This window comes from Globicephala melas, chromosome 6, assembly GCF_963455315.2.
Source record: "Globicephala melas chromosome 6, mGloMel1.2, whole genome shotgun sequence".
Lineage (NCBI taxonomy): Eukaryota > Metazoa > Chordata > Mammalia > Artiodactyla > Delphinidae > Globicephala > Globicephala melas.
The window spans coordinates 91,141,546-91,162,138 of NC_083319.1; the positions used below are offsets into that span (position 1 = coordinate 91,141,546).

At 37.5% G+C, this 20,593-nt stretch overlaps 1 protein-coding gene across 2 annotated transcripts in view; it reads right to left on the reverse strand.

The window, feature by feature from the left end:
* LOC115849909 (hippocampus abundant transcript-like protein 1) overlaps nt 1-20,593 on the reverse strand; it is an 81,578-nt gene that overhangs the window by 44,019 nt on the left and 16,966 nt on the right. For both annotated transcript variants that reach the window (XM_060301191.1, XM_030851525.3), the window contains exon 2: nt 5,489-5,584. In XM_060301191.1, the coding sequence (XP_060157174.1) occupies nt 5,489-5,584 (96 nt within the window). The remainder of the gene's footprint in view (nt 1-5,488; nt 5,585-20,593) is intronic.

Below are 20,593 nucleotides of genomic sequence, written 5' to 3' on the forward strand. Positions count from 1 at the left end.
TCTAGATGTATGGTAGATCTGTGTGTGTAAAATAAACCAATAAAGCTCTGGGGAAGAAGAAAGTTTCTTTAGCAAGATTTTAAGAAAGCAACCAAACATAAGAAAAACATCAGTTAACTGAACTATGTAAAGATTATGAACTACTGTTCATAAAAAGACATTATTAAGAGAGTGAAAAGGCAATCCAAGGAGGGAAAAGAAATATGATCAGATATTCACATGGCAAATAAATATACATAAAGGGGGTTAACTTCATTGATCATTAGGAAGATGCAAATTAAGGCCACACTGTACCCATCAGAATGACTAAAATGAAATACCAACTGTGAGTGAAGATGTAGAGCCTGGCTTGTTGGAGGGTAAATTGATTCAACCACTCTGGAAAACTTTTGGCAGTATATACCTAAATTGAACAAAACCCTCCAATTTTTCTCCTAAGTATGTATTACAAGAAACAAGAAAAAATGTTTACACCTTAACTGATAAGACATATACAAGAAATATCACAAAAGCAGTATTTGTAATAGGCAAACACAGTAAACCCAAATGTCCATCAACGATAGAACGGATTTCAGAGATTTGCTAAAAGGATTCACAGGACTCAGAAACTGTTATACTCACAGTTATAATTATAGCAAAAGGATATAGCTCAGAACTGCAAACTCACTATTCTTGCCTGAAGTTCAGTAGCTTAATAAATAAATGCTTCTCAGTTTGTTGTGTGCCTTTGAATCCCAGAGCACTGAAATGGTTGTTTTTGACTGTTTTGTCCAGCTTTATTAGGACAGAATTTGTTGACCTCCTGTAATATCAAAAGTCAAAAGTCTGACAGTAATTTTTGAGGGAAAAAAAAAGATGAACTTTGCTTCCAAGACCTGTGAAACATTATGAAGTATAATGAGAGTCCCAAAAGAGAAGGAGAGAAAGGGGAGCAAAAATATTAAAAAATATAATGGCCAAAAACTTCCCAAATTTGATTAAAAATGTTAATCTACAGACCCCGGAAGCCAAACAAACCCCAAGTAAAAGTAACACAAAAAGGGAATTCCCTAGCAGTCCAGTGGTTAGGACTCAGCATTCATTGCCGAGGGGGCAAGTTCAATCCCTGGTCAGGGAACTAAGATCCCACAAACTGCAGGGCATGGCCAAAAAAAATGTAACACAGAAAGATCCACACCTAGACACATTATAGCATAGTCAAACTGTTGAAAGACAAAGAGAAAATCTCTAAAGCGGCAAGAAAAAGGGAATGAATTACCGTTTACATCAGGGACTGACAGACTTATTCCATAAAGGAACATACAGTACATAGTAAATATTTCAGGTAAGGTTGTCTGTGGTGCAACTACTCAACTCTGCCATTGTAGAACAAAAGCTGTCACATTCAATGGGCATTGTCATGGTCCAACAGAATTTTATATTTGAATTTCATATAATTTTCATGTGTCACCAAATACCTTCTTTTGATATTTTCCAACCTTTTAAAAATGTAAAAAACATTCTTAGTATACAGACCACATAAAAACACGCAGTAGGCCAGATTAGGCCTGTGGGCCATAGTTTGCAGACCCCCTGACATCAAGAGAACAATAATACTTATTAACAGCTGACTTCCTGTCAGATACAATGGATGCCAGACAATATAATGACATATTAAAATGCTGAAAAAAATCTATGAAAAAAACAGAATGCACACTAAATATTTTATATACCAAATTTTAAGCCGAAGAGACCCACCAACAGTTTCCTTGTATTTCCATGTCAACTCTTCTTATAACTGTATTAATTAGGTAAGTTGGAAATCAGCATTGTTTTTTTTTAAGCATTCACAAGTTTATAGATATAAAAGCATGCTACAGATTACAACATACAACACACAAAAATAGGTCAGAAATAAATGCCAAACAAAGGTCACTGTGTCTAATTAATACTCATGATATCATAACGGTCAGCTTGGCAAAAGAAGGCAAAGATTTAACACACTGTCATCATATATTATGGATACCTTTAGTGAATGCTACTTATTTTAATAATTATATGACACACAAGAGGGTAGGTTCTGGGTACTTTGGTCAAAACACTATTAGGAACCTGTCAAAACCATAAAAATGAGCCTGGAAAATCTTATGAATCCAGAAAGCAAACAGTGTCCATGTGACTATAGTTAGAACTTACTTCCTTTTCATGTGCAGAGCAAATCATGCCTCAAAGTGCCTGTGTATTATGCCCAAAATGCCTGACAAACAGCTCTATCCATTCCATCCACCTCAACTCCCAAGAGGAAACACTGATTAAAGCAAAGGAAGCAGAAGCGCTGGACTGTGGAGCAAATAAGGGGCTGATGAGATAGAATATATGTTTGTTAAATGAAAACATATTTTGAGAGTAAGTAAGAAGGGATAGGAAAACTGAATGTAGCAGGGAAGTGTTTAAAGAGAATTCTTTGGATTATTAGATCACCATACAGACAGAAGATGGTATAGTAAGGAATACTGAGTCCTTGAATCTCTATCAGGATTCCAGGAAGGTGAGCTTATAAAAGAAAATCTGCAAATTGCAAAACTAAAATTCTTCACTCACAAGAATATTAAGTATATCTTTATTGAAATAAGTGTTCTATTTAAATATACCTAAAGACTTTTAAATAAATTTAATCAGATTACTTTATTTATATTAAAATGAGATCAGGCCCTCTAAAAGGATGCACATTTTGAGTAGAGGGTAGAATGTCAGGCAGGGATGTAAGACAAGAGAAAGGTCATTTTTATGTACGAAGAACTAATAGTACTACTAGAAGGTTAAGGTCACTGTGTAAGGCCAACTTTGTGGTTTTGCTTCAGTGTATTAGGGGTGGAGACCTTTCTGATGGTGCTTAATTAGCAAACTAAAGTTGTAATCTATGACATGGCCACATGAGACAGGCAACAAATCTCAGAGAAAATGACTAAGAAGAAGAAATTGTTCTACACTACTTCAAACAGAGGGTCCTAATGAATGCTAGGATGCAGAGATAGTCAGATTGGACAATATATGAATATGTATGTACTGTTTTATATTTCCAAATCCTCATCTCAAGACTGTATTTTCTTGCTTTGGAAACAGGACAGAGTGCTGCCCACTAGCTACAGCAAGGGGGGAAAAAAAGAGATCTTTCTTTTCAAAAGGAGGAGTGAACCAGTCCCCCCATGTCAAAAAAGAAAGAGAGTTAAATTGTGGTGTAAAATCTGGGGGAGATAGGAAAGTAAAGGACATTTAGCTTAATTTAGCAACACCAAGAGCTTAGAGAAAGAGAATAAGCACATCTATTAACTCAACAACACTTCTTCTATGACACTGTAGAGTGAAGCTAGTAACTCTGTATTCCTCACATAAATGTTCTTTTTAACCAAATCTTTGCAAGAAGCAAAATTGCTCAGAAACTGCAAAGAGGCAGTAAAGCAGCACTTAAGCTGGTTTCTAAGACTGCACTGCAGGGTCTAACAGGGACACAGTAACCCTAAGAAAATTATCTGCTTTGGGCAGTAAGAAGGAAGAAGGTACATTAATTAGTCCATTAACTTATTAATTAAATTTAAAAGGGATCTGATAATCTGGTCTAGGGTTAAAAAGGCCCAAGAATTTTAACCATCTGGAAGGAGGTTTTAGAATTTCTCACATGGTATCAAAAACACTACAACATTCTTCATTTCAATTTGAATTCTTACCAAATGAAGAATGATTACAGAATTACTTCTACATTTAGCAATTATAGGCAACGGGTTGCATCAGAAAAATACTAGTTTGAAACTCTTAACTTTGTAAGCTAAAGAAACTGTGGGGAAAAATTCAGAGAACTAGGGCCAAAAATTAAAAATTAATGAAAAATTATTTTTATATGGGCTTCCCTGGTGGCGCAGTGGTTGAGAGTCCGCCTGCCGATGCAGGGGACACAGGTTTGTGCCCCGGTCCGGGAAGATCCCACATGCTGCGGAGCGGCTGGGCCCGTGAGCCATGGCTGCTGAGCCTACGCGTCCGGAGCCTGTGCTCCGCAATGGGAGAGGCCACAACAGTGAGAGGCCCGCGTACCGGGGGAAAAAAAAAAAAATTATTATAACAGTTTATTAAAATGAGCAGCATGGTGTGTCTATATTTACACTAAAAATATGTCTTGGAGAAGCAATAACTTGACAACACATTATGTGTGTGCCCACAACACATACATTTGTTCAAAGAAAATACACGTTGAGCATCAACTGTGTTCCAGGCAGCCCTAGGCACTAGAGACTGTGATTCACACAGCACGCAGGATTTCGTGAAACTTAAAATGGAGACCACTTATCCCCCATTAACTAATAACCAGTTACCTCCTGCAGTAAAGCATTATGAAGAAAAAGGAAATGCAATGAAAAAGAATAAATAGAGGATAAAAACACAGGCAGTTTTTTAACCTGTTCCATCCAAAATGTAATTTTAACTGTGCCAAAAGAATTAAAAACTTTAAAAAGGGTATAGCAAAGTCATATGTAAGGCTAATAGTCATCCTCTAAAGTTCTCTATTTTCTAAACCTAACTTGGGAACAAAGTTTATCTGAACCCAAAGGGATTCTCTGGTAAGGCTGGTGATTGGGAAGGGTTAACCAAAGATTTTTTTTTTTTTTTTTTGCAGTACGCAGGCCCCTCACTGTTGTGGCCTCTCCCGTTGCGGAGCACAGGCTCCGGACGTGCAGGCTCAGCGGCCACGGCTCACGGGCCCAGCCGCTCTGCGGCATGTGGGATCTTCCCGGACCGGGGCACGAACCCGTGTCCCCTGCATCGGCAAGCGGACTCTCAACCACAGTGCCACCAGGGAAGCCCTAACCAACGATTTTTAAAAAACAATTTAAGTCAACTGAACTGTAAGGCCAATTAAAAAATACCTTTACTAAAACTAAGTGTTAAGTAGTTACTAGGCACCTAAAATCTGCACCCCAATCTTTTCTTCAGCATCTCCCTTCCCTCTAACCACACTATATATCAAACATCCAAGTTCTTACTAAGAAATTCAATGGCTTCTACAAAGAAATGGCTGTAGGTCAGCTATCAAAAACGGAAATCGGGGCATTCTTACATTCATCACTGTCATTGTTAAACGGTACTTACTAATCTCCTGTTACTATGTTCTTAAGTCAAAGGTCATTACACCCATACAAAGGAAGTTACAAACTTCAACAAAGCTTTGCAATAATTTCTTAAAGACTTCTTAAAGATTTTCCTAGATATACAGACTGTAGTTCATTCACAGCACTCCCGAGATTCTGGGAGTGGCCCTGCTACCCAGGAATATTTAATAAGCAGGTATTTAGTTGCAGGTGGTTCACAGTCTACACAGTGGAAACAACCCAATGGTAAACAGTCTTAAATTATTGTCAAGAGCTACTCTCAAATACATACCTAGACATATAGCTCTGGGGACATATGCTTAACAATGTCTCTGCTCTCATAAACAAGGACCTAGTTCAGCAATACTTACAGTTAACATTGGAGTTGTCAATAGGCCCCATGCAAAGAATTCAAGGAAGATGACAAGAGCAGCATGGTGTACACTTGGTCGGCCAAAGCCTTGTAGCTAAAAAAGGAAGGAAATTATTATGAAAAATAGTAAACAGCTATAAAAAACTCATTATCCTAAAATGGTATCTAACATACACACACACACACACACACACACAAACTGTATAAAATAAATTTAGGACCTACCTATATTATTTAAGATAAAACTTAATTCTGTGGTATCTCTGATTTCTTCATCTTCCCTAATCATGGAAGGTGCCATTGATGAGACTTTCTACTTGTCCCATCAATGCAAATCACTGGAACTTTGGTAGGAAATCAACTGCTTCTTCAAGAGACTGGAGTTCCAGGACCTGAATATTCTGTCTGAACACATTAATTATGTGTTCCTTAGCAATTTGGCCTAAGCCTGAAGTTTCCCTTGCTACACAAGAGTGGTAGGCAGGGGATATGCTCAAAAGCTTCAGGGGCAGCACAGATGACGTAAAATTATAGGAGGTGGGGAAGAACAATAAGGACTAGGTCAAATCTGAAAACACACTTTGATACCTCAAGGTGTCAAAATCCAGCTTTCTGTTTCTGTTTTGTTTGAAAAACTGTGCCTATTCTGCTAGTTTTCTGCAGTTTATGACTTCTGGAGATAAAACCTAAAAGTCCACTCAATTTAATGTTCTTTGACTCTGTGCCAATGGTTTTTACAAAATCAAGTGCTGTACTAGCATTTTGTAATAACTGGAAGTGATACTTACAAAAGACTTTGCAAAATCCCCATTATTCCTAAGCTTATATTTTTAAGACTTCAAAAGGTAAAAGCATATCTGCATGGTTTAATTAGAATCTAATCATGAGGAAATGATCAAATTCAGATTGTGAGACATTCTACAAGACAACTGGCCTGGTCTCCTTAAAAATGTCAATGTCGGGGCTTCCCTGGTGGCGCAGTGGTTGAGAGTCCGCCTGCCGATGCAGGGGACATGGGTTCGTGCCCTGGTCCGGGAAGATCCCACATGCCGCGGAGTGGCTGGACCCGTGAGCCATGGCCACTGAGTCTGCGCGTCCGGAGCCTGTGCTCCGCAACGCGAGAGGCCACAACAGTGAGAGGCCCACGTACCACACACACACACACAAAAGTCAATGTCATAAAAGACCAAAGTAAAGGTAGGAGACTTGTACAAATTAAAGGAAACAAGAGTCATAGAAAACAAATGGGGGATACTGAACTGGATCCTGGATAAAAAGGAGACAAGAGGAAAAAATTTCAATATGTACTATATATTAGATAATCATTTGGCATTGAGACAGGAAGGGGGCAGGGCACAACCTTTAAAAGAATGACATGGCCTGAGGACACGATAAACTGGTTAGAACCAACTAGGTTCAAGATGGCGCACAAGTCGACTTCCACTAGACCTTGAGCCTCAGTATATGCTCACTGTAACACATCAGCACACTAAATGACACACCCACAGGTGCCATAACAGTTCCAAGGCTGACCATAAAAGGTCAACAAGTGGGAAATGGCCCAATTCCTGGAAATCCCCATCCCTTCCCCAAAATAGCTGGAATACTCCTCCCACTCATTAGGCTATGAAATTACCTACCCCTATAAAAACTGACAACCCCGTACCCTGGTGCCTCTCTCACCTTCTGAGATGGTCCACACTCTGTATATGGAGTGTGTTTCTACCTGAATAAACTTTCTTTCACTTTACTATGGCTTGCTCTTGAATTCTTTCCTGTGCAAAGCCAAGAACCCACACTTGGTGGCTGTCCCAGGGATTCGCCTGAGATAGGAGGTGACCATCCTCTCACTCCCGCTATCTTTCCTGCAACAGCCTTAATGTTACTGCAACTTGTTGTCAAATGATTTGGCAAAAAAAAAAAAAAAAGGAACATATATACTTTCTAAAGCAAATGTCACAAAATTTAATTTTGTTAAATTGTTGAATTTAGATGAAGGGAATGACTATTCATTTTACTATTCTTTTAATTTTTGTAGTTTTGAAAATTTTCAAAACGGGCCAAGAACAATTGTTATTAAAAATCCAAACTTGTAAATTTCTAGATTTTTGCAATGTCTAATAATAAGTAGTTTTAAATGTCACTAAATAAGACATTTGAAAAACAGAAAGCATTTTACAAAATTTAAAAGAAAAAGAAGCAATTAAGCATCAAACAACTAAAAAAAAGATCTTTAATATAACCCAGCCTTCAAACCATGTTTTGAAACAAGGAGGGAAGGGGGTAGAGCACAACCTTTAAAAGAATGACATAGCCTTGGATACAGCATAAACTAGTTAGAACCAACTAGGTCCAAGATGGTGGTAGATTCGACTTCCACTAGACCTTGAATCTCAGTATACACTCATTGTAATACATGAGCATGCTAAATGACATACCCACAGGCGCCATGACAGTTCCGAGGCCAATCACAAAAGGCCAAAAAGTGGGTCGTGGCCCAATTCCTGGAAATCCCCATCACTTTCCCGAAATAGTTGGAATAATCCTCCCACTCGTTAGCCTATGAAATTACCCAGCCCTTAACAACTAGCCACCCCATATTTCAGGGCCTCTTGCCTTCTTAGATGGCCCACACTCTGTCTGTGCAGTGTTTCTCCCTAGGCCGCTGTGACTTTCCAAGACAACTGCATTCTGTCTATGGAATGTGTTATCTCTCTAAATAAATCTACTTACCTATCACTTTGTCTCTCACTGAATTCTTTCTGTGACAAGACATAAAGAACCTGAGCATCATTAAATCCTGAGACCAGGTGTGTGACCTCAATTAAAAGACAGTGGGTTCAAGTCTGGGTTCGAATCCCAGCCTGTGGGTTCAAATCCCATCTGAGCTGTGAGGTTTCAGTTTCATCAGTTCTTTATCAATAGAATAGTGAATGGAAATGGTAGCAACTCATCAGCCTCTGCCTGTGAGGAGACCTTCTGCATCAGTTGTTCCAGCCCCTGGAGTCAGAAACTCTGCCATTGTAATTGTGCCAATAACAGAGTAGCTTTCCATCCTAGCTCCTTCACCCTCTGCAGGGCAGCCAGAGCAACCATTTAAATGTAAATCAGATGTTACTCCTCTGCTCCACCCTCCCTAGCTCCTACTGCACTTGGCCACACATCTAACACATCCAACTGGTCCTACACGTCCCTATTCCCTTGTTATGCTCTATTGTTTTCTAGAAGATGTCTAACAAACTTCATTCTGTTTATTGTCTACCTCCCCTGGAATGGGAATGTAAATGCCATGAAGGAAAAGGATTTTTTGTCTGTTTTGTTCAGAGATGTATCCCAAATAGCTCTTCTCTCTATATAACAAGCACTCGACAAAATACACATGATATAGAAGAAGGAGCTCTTCTGAGACTGATGTCTTTTCTCTGGTCTTTTAAACAGCAAACCCCAGAATGTAGAAAAAAATGACCCATATTCCTCAAAGAAACAGTATGGGGTGGGGGGGAGGAACCATATACTACATCAGTATATAGATTAAAACAAATTTAAGAAATATTAACCAAAAGCAATATGTGCACTTTGGGTTTTGACTCAAACTAACTGGAAAAAAACTGAGTCAACTGTGAAATAAAATTCGTATTTTATGCCAAGACAAGAAAAATTTAAACATAAAAAATTTTCTCTGCCATTTGGCACCCCCTCTCTCCCCACTGTGGATTGTGTATCTGCATTATGCATCAACCAAACCTTCCCCATCAGCAGAAATTTCCCCTCAACCATGAAGAACAACATTCTCCCAAGTCAACTCCTTAAAGATAACATTCTTTTCTTGATAAGGTGTCACATGGCACTCAGATCTGGATTGTGTGAACTGTCAATAATATGTCATTTGATGGACAACGCTCTGTCTCAAAAAAGCTTAATATAACTGTGTCTTGACTTCTGATGGGCCAAACAGTTCTCAGAGTTTTCTGAGATGCTCTTCCCAGTTATAATCCTCAAATTTGGCTCAAAATTTTCCATTTCTTTCTTAGATCGACTGATTAATTTTTCATCAACACAGTCAGGGAAATTTGAAAATGGAATATTAAATGATACTCAAGACTTATACTCATTGTAATAATGGTACTGAAGTAAGATTTTTTAAAATATCCTCACACCTTAGAGCCACATGCTAATGTATTAAATTTTGAAATAAGAAGATATCTGTAATCTGTTTTAAAATCCACAGCATGAAAACAAAAGCAGAAGTGGTGGCAAAAATAACTTTTAAAAAAGTAAATGGGTTATATGCATTTACTAATAATTTCCAAATTATTTGGGTGGAAATTCTGATAGTTACCCACCCCACACTGCAAAGAAACTACTCTCAAACTGCGAGTGAATATGTCAACAAATAGCCTAACTATTCCTTTTAAATCATTTTGTTTATCAAGCATCATGCACACAAGAATTAAAAACAAAACAAAAAAACCCTCTGAAAACCACCCACAGTAGAAAGCATAGGCGGGCCACCCTATTTCTCATTTGCAATTTCTGTGATTTAGTGCTTCTTTCCCAGGCAAGCTCTATTTATGGAGACCACTGGAAAAGAGATCCATGTGGCTGCAATGCTGATTAAATATAAAAACAGGTACACACTTTTGTCTGTGTGCACATATCATTATATAATTATGCTATTTTTAACACCTTGCAAAAAATAGACAACCCACCTTTTGTTCAAACATTAAAAGCTTACATCTGTCAGTGAGAAATTGTTTAAATTAACAAACACCTCTTCTAAAATGCAAACACTTTCTTTCACCTCTACATAAACTACTTTAATTGAATTATCATTCATCCCTAGCAAATACCAATGTGGCATGACAGCCGGGCCCTGGTATGGTGGGAACTTTGTGTGGGCAACTGGATATGAAATGGTGACAAAAATAAATCTGCTTTCCTTCCAATTCTTCCTAAGCTCTTGGTGGCTAGTATGCTAAAGAAAAAAGTGACACAGGCTTCTCCTTTAAATTATGAGCTAATTATAAAGTATTTATCAACGCTTAACTGATTATTTCTTGTTGAACATTATCTAGTGCAGCCTCTCTGGATCAGTTCAATGTCTCCCCTCTCCATTTTGCCTCTTTATAAATCAGTATGGAACATCTTGAGATGTTTAGAAGCAGAGGATGAAAAGTGTGTGATGATGTTTTTACACACTCACATTACCATCTCTCCCACAGATGATCCTGCCTTGACTCCTCTTCACTGCCCCCTCCAAATCTTTCTTGACACTACACTCAGAGTGATCATTCTAAAATACAAATCTTATTCTATTACTCCTGTAGAAGACTGCAAAAAATGAGCTATAGGTTCCTCCCATTCCTGTACACAAAACCTTTCTACAACATGACTGTGCTGTCAGTTCCATCAAAAGGCACAGTCTATTTCTCCACTTCCCTAGATCTGGGGTGGTTTAATAACTTGATCTAACCAACAGATAGGTAAAGTAACAACACGGACTTCTGACATAGGCCTCCAGAGGCCTTCTAGACCACATGAAGAAATACCATCTAGGCATAGGAGAATGAGAGCATATGAGGCCCTCCAGACCAACCAGTGAATAGCCATTGCCAACTGCCTGATACAGGGGCAAGGCCAGTTGAGATCATCCAACTCCAATCAAGCCTGCAGATGACTAAAGAAGTATGAGTAACTCCAAAAAAATCCAGTGAAGAACCCCACACTGAGCCTAGCCCAAACTGCTAACCCAAAGAATATTTGTTTTAAGCCACTAAATTTTGGGGTAGTTTCTTATGTAGCAAATAGTAACTGATACAACTCCCCACCCCGTTGCCCTCATGATTAATTTTAAACTCTTAAGATTATTTTTGAGTCTCTTTTGTAACTCTCCAATATCATCCTTAGTCCAAACATAACTCAGTGAAAAATGTGTGAGATTACCCTTCATCACAAACATCATTTTTTACTATCTTATTTAAAAGAGTAGATTGTGTAGTCACTATATGTTATAGACATTTGTGATTAGAAAGAGCAAACACAAATGTCTGAGAAATCATTTTTTGAACGCTAGACTACAAAAAAACACACAACACTTCACAGTATCAGTGGTGTTCGGAAGCAGGGGAATGTGGGTGACAAATGACTTAAAATATAAGCATGTGAAACATGTTACAACATGAATGAACCTTGAGGACACTATGCTAAGTGAAATAAACCAGTCACAAAAAAAAAACAAATACTTTTTGATTCCACTAATATGTGGTATCTAAAGTAGAAGAACACATAGAAACAAAAGGTATGAGACTTCCCTGGTGGCGCAGTGGTTAAGAAACCACCTGTCAATGCAGGGGACACGGGTTCAAGCCCTTGTCCAGGAAGATCCCACATGCTGCGGAGCAACTAAGCCCGTGAGCCACCACTACTGAAGCCCACGTGCCTAGAGCCCGTGCTCCGCAATAAGTGAAGCCACCGCAATGAAGCCCGCTCACTGCAACAAAGAGTAGCCCCTGCTTGCTGCAACTAGAGAAAGCCCGTGTGCAGCAGTGAAGACCCAACGCAGCCAAAAAATAAATAATTTTTTTTAAAAAAACAAAAACAAAAGGTAGAATGATGGATGCCAAAGCCACAGGCCAGGGTAGGAGGAAAGAGGAAATTGTTGTTTAATGGGTATAAGTTTGGTTTGCAAGATGAAAATGTTCTGTCGATTAACAATGCAAATATAGTTAATACTACTGAACTGTACACTTAAAATTTACCATTTTATCCATTTTTATATTATGTGTATTTTACCACAATTAAAGAAAAATGTATATATACATACATTTACATATATAAGCATGTGGAATATTCGAAATCATGTAAGGGACCCCAAAAGGGCATTCTTCAATAGAAGGAAAGGAAGCCTGTGTGATTAATGATGAGGCATCCATATGGATTAAGACCTATTTCTTTCAAACATAAACTTCAAATAGAAAAAGCCAAGAGCAGTTGTAGGTCTAGACTTGTCTTTGAGCTTTCTCTCACATGTAGGGTACTCCAGGGTGCTAAATGCAGGAAGTTTTTAACTCAGTGATGATTTTCCTAGCATATTGAAAGTTAGCTTATAGGTAAATAAAAGGCATTGTCCATAGCATTCTGTTTAAAAGACTGTATACTACCCGTCATAGGAAACAGTAAGCACTGATTTTATTTTTTTAATATGAGGAATTAACATTGTATTGCTTAAGAAGGAAAACAACTTCTAGTCTCAGCTCTCTTTTGTGTGTGTGTGTGTGTGTGTGTGTGTACGCGGGCCTCTCACTGTTGTGGCCTCTCCCGTTGCGGACACAGGCGCTGGACGCGCAGGCTCAGTGGCCATGGCTCACGGGCCCAGCCGCTCCGCGGCATGTGGGATCTTCCCAGACCAGGGCACGAACCCGTGTCCCCTGCATCGGCAGGTGGACTCTCAACCACTGCGCCACCAGGGAAGCCCCTAGTCTCAGCTCTCTTAAGCCTACTGTGATTCTCCCCTAAGGAGACATGACAAGGGGTTTAACATCACTCTGGCTATAGTATAGAAGCTTGTAACTAGTCATCAAAACAAGACATGGTGCAAAACAAGTACTCCATGGATTTCATTCAAAGTAGGACACAGCAACAAACCAATGAATCACTGCACATATACTTCTAAAAGTTAGCTGATGAGCTTTAATACAAAGAACCAAAATATCAAATACATGAAAGGCAGTATTAAGGGAACTACATACTTGGACTTAGCACTTCTCTTCCACCTAATGTTTTATATAACAGTAGAGACTAATGAGTTTATTATCTTTCTGCATTCCTTTTTATGGAATATATACACTTAAAAATATTACAACTGTTACATGAACAAATGAAAGTCATAAAACCTTAAAGTAAGGGAATATACATGTTCTACTCTCCATAGGCAATCACAATGCTAGAAATGTCATATATTTTTATGAATGTACATTCACAGGTAAAAACATCCTTTTATATAAATGGTAACAGAATATACATATTACCTTTTTTTTTTTTTACCTTATTCTATATCTTTCCATGTCACTGTATACAAATAGCTACATGGTATTCCACTGTATGAATATAGCATTATTTTAACCATTCCATATTGATCGTTATCAATGGAGTTTCCACTTTTTCAATGTTGTTGCAATTAATAATTTTCATTTTAAAACTTTCTGAGATAATTTTAAACTTATAGAAAGCTGTAAAACCAGTAGAGTCCTTGTATACCCCTTACCAGCTTCCCCAAATGTTAACATCTTAAATAACTATGGTACAATTATTCAAACCTGGAAACTAACATTACTACACTACTTTAGCTAATCTACAAATCTTATTTGAATTCACTATTTTCCCCACTAATTTTTTCTTTTTCCTAGTTTAGGACCTAATCCAGGATTTCACACTGCATTTAGGTCTCATGTTTCCTTAAGCTTTTCCAATCTGAGATGATTCCTAAGATTTTTATTTTTCATGATCTTGACACTTTTGAGGAGTTCTGGTATATACTTCACCAGTTATTTTGTAGAATGCCCTTCAGTTTGAATATGTCTAATGTTCTCTCATGATTAGGTTGGAGATACTCATTAAAATTTTTTTATTGGGATATAATTCATATCCCATGAAATTCACCACTTTCAAATATACAATTCAGTGGTTTTTCATATATTCACAAAGTTCTAAAACCATCACCTAAAAAGAAATCTCATATCCATTAGCACTCACTCCCCATTTTCTCCTCACCCCATCCCCTGGTAACTGCTAATCTACCTTCTGTCTCTGTGGATTTGCCTATTCTAGAATCATATATAAATAGAATTCACAAACGTAATCATAAAACGTGTGGCTTATTGTGTCTTGCTGCTTCCATTCGGCACAATATTTTCAAAGTTCATCCATGTTCATTTTTCAGTTCTATGGCCAAACAATATTCCATTGTATAGATATACTGCATTTTGTGTATTCATTCATCAGTTTAATTGACACTTGAGTTTTTTCTACCTTTGGCTATTATGAATAGTGCTGCTATAAACACTGATGTACAAGTTTTTGTAGAAACATAGATTTCCAATTCCCTTGGCTATAACCAAGGAATGGAATTGTTGGGACAATTAATATCCTTTCATATATACAAATGTACAGCATTCTAGGATAAATTCCTGGAAGTAGAATTGCGCCAAAGGTTATATACACACTTTAAATTATAATAAGAACCAATTATAATCAAAAAGCTGTACAAACTGTGGGTAAAAAAAAATACACTTCAACTTACATCAGCTAATCAACTAATACCTCTAACATAAAATTCTTCTAAAAAATCAAGAAGAAAAAGACTAACAACGCAATAGTAAGATGGGCAAAAGGTAAGCACAAACAGTTCATAGAATAAGATATCAAATAGCACTTCAACAACTTCATTCATAATAAGAAAAATGCAAAATTGAGGTTTACTCAGATAATTTCTCACTATCAGAATAGCAAAACTTCCAAAGTTTCACAATATTCTCTTACACTGCTAATGGGATGAAAAATGGTACAATGTGGCAACATCTAGCAAAATTACTTACATATTTATCCTCCAAAGAAACAATCCCACTTTAGGGATTTGTCCCAAAGACAAAACGGCCAAAATATGAGGTGCCATACACACAAGGCTTTGGGAACACTCTGATAGTGCTTCTGCCTTCACAAGGGACTCGGTTCATTCAGTAAAGTACTGACAGAGTAGACTATAGTAAATCCACACATTGGAGTATTATACAGTAATAAAAGGAGATGTCTACATATTGCTTTGGAGCAATGATCAGAATATGTTGTTAAGTAAAAAAAAGCAAGGCACACAATACTGTGCAATGTACAGTACTTTTTAATCTAAGAGATGATCAAATAATATGAATACCTATGCACACACATATATTTGCTTATATTAAAAAACAAAACACAGGTGGAAAGAAAAATAAGCAACCAAAGAAAAGCAGTTACATACAGAAGGAAGGAGGGAGAGAAATGGAGGCCACAGAGATGGTAGCAAGATTTCATACCTTGTTTTATATACTTGACTTTGGAACCATGTAAATGCGTTACCTAATTCTAAAACAAAATTAAATCCAAATGAAATAAATCAACCTGTGTATCAAGATGTTGTTTAGTTGCTTTAAAACACAGAATTTGAACGCACATCCTTAGAGGCTACATTCTAAGGGTCAAAAAAATCTTGAACTGTTTTAAAGTAATCATGTTGGTACTAATAACATTGTTTTTATTTCCTGAAACTTTCAAATGTAACTAGTAGAACAGAGTAAATAAGGTACTATGCTATTGTCTCTAGGAACCAAGATTTTCTTTGTAAGAGAAAAAGATACAAATATAAAATCAAAGAAGTAAATACTTGAAATCCTAAATCTGGTTTAAAAATATCAGTATAGATTATGATACACATTACCTTAAAGGAAAATAGTTACGATTTCCTAATTCTATTCACTGAAAAGACCTAGAAAAAAATGAGCAAACCCAACAGAAGCGAACATCTCCTAGAGCCCAGACTGTGGTCTTGAAATATCATTTCCCACTAAAAGAAAATTGAACTTTTTAGACAATGAGCTGATTCCAGGTTTGGGGCAAAATATGTACATGATCCTGGAACATATCTTTCCAAAAGCAAAGATGCTATCACAGACTACAGTCATATCAAAAGGATTCAGGAGCCAACCTGAAGGAAACGGCACTGGGCAAAGACTGAGTAAAAAGAGTAATGTCTGCCACAGATTGAAACATATATATATTCAAATTTGTAAGTCCATCAATCTTTGGTGGATGCTAGAAAACTAAGCCATTATTCTGAAAATTGGTAAATGTGGAGTAAAAAAAAAAAAAAGAGAGAAAGAGAGAAGCATTTATTCTGCTTTTCCATATCTCAGGGTAACCCAATACTGATTAGCTAAAGTTCTCCTTTTTAAGAATTTCAATAATGAATGAAGAAGGAATGATTAACATATAATCCTCACACTTTGTAATAAGCTCACTTAAATAGTAAATCTAGGCAATAACTATTAATGGCCGTGAAAGTCATTAGGTAAAAGTGAACAAGGTACTTCATGAAGGAATAATCAGACTAACACCTGAAACCTGATCATTCATAACATCACTAAGAGAGTCAAAGATTATTTCTTGCATCATGTGCTACAACAAGAAATAACACCATTTATAACTTATTCTTGCCAAAATAAAATAAAACAAACAAAAGCTTGGATTCAACTCAGCTGATACTTAAGGACCAGTTTACACAAAATGCAGATGAAATAAGACTGTATTTCAACTGGTGGAGTAGGGGGATGAATATATGAGTGTATTCATAACTGAATATAAATAAAAAACAAAAAAAACTTTTTAAAAGTTACCAAAAATTTTAAAAAGAACCGGTCTCATTAACAGTGTTTGAAAATACCTGTTTCCCCATATTCTAAGACTACAAATAATTTTAAAATTTGTTAGATTTTTAAAATGATTATCATTTTATTTTGCATTTCTCTGATTACAAGTGAAGTTGAGCTTCTTTCCTATGATTATTAGGAATTTATATTTATTTTTCTATGAATTGTCTGTTCATTCTTTGCACACTTTTTTTCATAAAGAGTATAATCTTTCATATTCATTTATAGGACCTGTTTACAATCAATATCAAAGATATTTATATTGTGCAACATTAAATCATTCTCTCTCATCCACTAGCACCCATACCCTTTAAAAATAAAAGATACACCCTCTTTTATCTTTAGTAGAAGATGGTATTTAAGGTGAGAGTTTCAGCCATTTTGACCAGCCAGAATAACCTAGAAGGGTAGAGGGCAATTTCTTCCTACCAAACAGCTGGGATGAGAATGGGATGCAACTTTAGTGGCTGGATACTACTTGCCCCAAAGCTGTTGCAGTAAGAGATGCTGGGACACCGGACAGAAGCCAGAAGAAGGTGAGAATTCCTACCACATCATTCAGTCTCCTGGATCTCTGCCTGCAGGGTGTGTTGGAAACAAGAGTACAGTGTGGTTGAGAGGTCCTGGTGCTCCGGCCACGTGTCAGGCCTGAGCCTCCAAGGTGGCAGGTCAAGACCAGGACATTGGACCACCAGCGACCTCCTGGCCTCATGTAATGTCAGTTGGTGAGAGCTCACCTAGAGACCTCTGTCTCAATACTAAGACCCAGCTCCACCCAATGGACAGCAAGCCCCAGTTCTTGATGCCCCATGCCAAACAACTAGCAAGACAGGAACACAACCCCACCCATAAGCAGAGAGGCTGCCTAAAATTGTAAGAAGTTCACAGACACCCCAAAACAGACCACCAGACACAGCCCTGCCCACCAGAAAGACAATATCCAGTCCCACCCACCAGAACACAGGTACCAGTTCCCTCCACCAGGAAGCCTACACAAGCCACGGAACCAAACTCACCCATTGGGGGCAGACACAAAAAACAGCGGTAACTATGAACCTGCAGCCTGCAAAAAGGAGACCCCAACCCCAAACACAGTAAGTTAAACAAAATGAGAAGACAGAGAAGTATGCAGCAGGTGAAGAAGCAAGGTAAAAAAGCCACCAGACCAAACAAATGAAGAGAAAATAGGCAGTCTACCTGAATAAGAATTCAGAGTAATGACAGTAAAGATGATCCAGGGGCTTCCCAGGTGGTGCAGTGGTTGAGAGTCCGCCTGCCGATGCAGGGGACACGTGTTCGTGCCCCGGTCTGGGAATATCCCACATGCCGTGGAGTGGCTGGGCCCGTGAGCCATGGCCGCTGAGCCTGTGCATCCGGAGCCTGTGCTCCGCAATGGGAGAGGCCACAACAGTGAGAGGCCCGCAAAAAAAAAAAAAATTAAGTACAAAGAGAAAATATTAAAAGCAGCAAGGGAAAAGCAAAAAACTACATACAAGGAAATCTCCATAAGGTTAACAGGTGATCTTTCAGCAGGAACTCTGCAAGCCAGAGGGAGTGGCAGGACATATTTAAAGTGACGAAAGGGAAAAACCTACAACCAAGATTACTGTACCCAGCAAGGGTCTCATTCAGATTCTACAGAGAAATTAAAACTTTTACAGACAAGCAAAAGCTAAAAGAATTCAGCACCACCAAACCAGCTTTACAACAAATGTTAAAGGAACTTCTCTAGGCAGGAAACACGAAGGAAAAGAACTACAAAAACAAACCCAAAACAATTAAGAAAATGGTAATAGGAACACACATATCGATAATTACCTTAGAAGTAAATGGATTAAATGCTCCAACCAAAAGACACAGACTAGCAGAATGGATACAAAAACAAGACCTGTACATATGCTGTCTATAAGAGATCCACTTCAGACCTAGGGACACATAAAGACTAAAAGTGAGGGGATGGAAAAAGATATTCCATGCAAATGGAAATCAAAGAAAGTTGGAGTAGCAATTCTCATATCAGACAAAATAGACTTTAAAATAAAGATTATTTCAAGAGACAGAAAAGGGCACTACATGATAATCAAGGGGTCAATCCAATAGGGAGATATAACGATTGTAAATATTTATGCACCCAACATAGGAGCACCACAATACATAAGTCAAATGCTAACAGCCATTAAAGGGGAAATTGACAGCAACACAATAATAGTAGGGTACTTTAACACCCCACTTTCACCAATGGACAGATCATCCAAAACAAAATAAAAAAGGGAACACAGACTTTAAATGACACATTATACAAGATGAACTTAATTGATATTTATGGGATATTCCATCCAAAAACAACAAAATACACTTTCTTCTCAAGTGCTCATGGAACATTCTCCAGAATAGATCATATCTTGGGTCACAAATCAAGCCTTGGTAAACTTAAGAAAATTGAAATCGTATCAAGTATATTTTCCGACCAGAAAACTATGAGACTAGATATCAATTACAGGAAAAAAATTGTAAAAAATACAAACACATGGGGGCTAAACAATTCGTACTAAGTAACCAAGAGATCACCGAAAAAAATCAAAGAAGAAATCAAAAGATACCTAGAAACAAATGACAATGAAAACACGATGACCCAAAACCTATGGGATGCAGCAAAAGCAGTTCTAAGAGAGAAGTTGATAGCTATAAAAGCCTACCTCAAGAAACAAGAAAAATCTCAAATAAACAACCTGACCTTACACCTAAAGCAATTTGAGAAAGAAGAACAAACAAAACTCAAATTTAGCAGAAGGAAAGAAATCATAAATATCAGATCAGAAATGAAGGAAAGGATACCAAAGATCAATAAAACTAAAAGCTGGTTCTTTGAGAAGATATGCAAAATTGTTAAACCATTAGCCAGACTCATCAAGAAAAGCAGGGAGAAGACTCAAATCAACAGAATTAGAAATGAAAAGGAGAAGTAACAACTGACACTGCAGAAATACAAAGGATCATGAGAGATTACTACAAGCAACTATATGCCAATAAAATGGACAAAAATCGACAACTTCTTAGAAAAGCACAACCTTCCAAGACAGAACCAGGAAGAAATAGAAAGTATAAACAGAACAAGCACTGAAATTGAAACTGATTAAAAATCTTCCAACAAACAAAAGCCCAGGATCAGATGGCTTCACAGGCAAATTCTATTAAACATTTAGAGAAAAGCTAACACCAAACCCTCTCAAACTCTTCCAAAATACTGCAGAGGGAGAAGCACTCCCAAACTTATTCTACAAGGCCACCATCACCCTGATACCAAAACCAGACAAAGATGTCACAAAGAAAGAAAACTACAGGCCAATATCACTGATGAACACAGATGCAAAAATCCTCAACAAAATACTAGCAAACAGAATCCAGCAGCACATTAAAAGGATCATACACCATGATCAAGCGAGTTTTATCCCAGGAATGCAAGGATTCTTCAATATACACAAATCATTCAATGTAATAAACCATATTAACAAATTCAAAGAGAAAAACCATATGATCATCTCAATAGATTCAGAAAAAGCTTTTGACAAAATTCAATACCTATTTATGATAAAAACCCTCCAGAAAGTAGGCACAGAGGGAACCTACCTCAACATAATAAAGGCCAT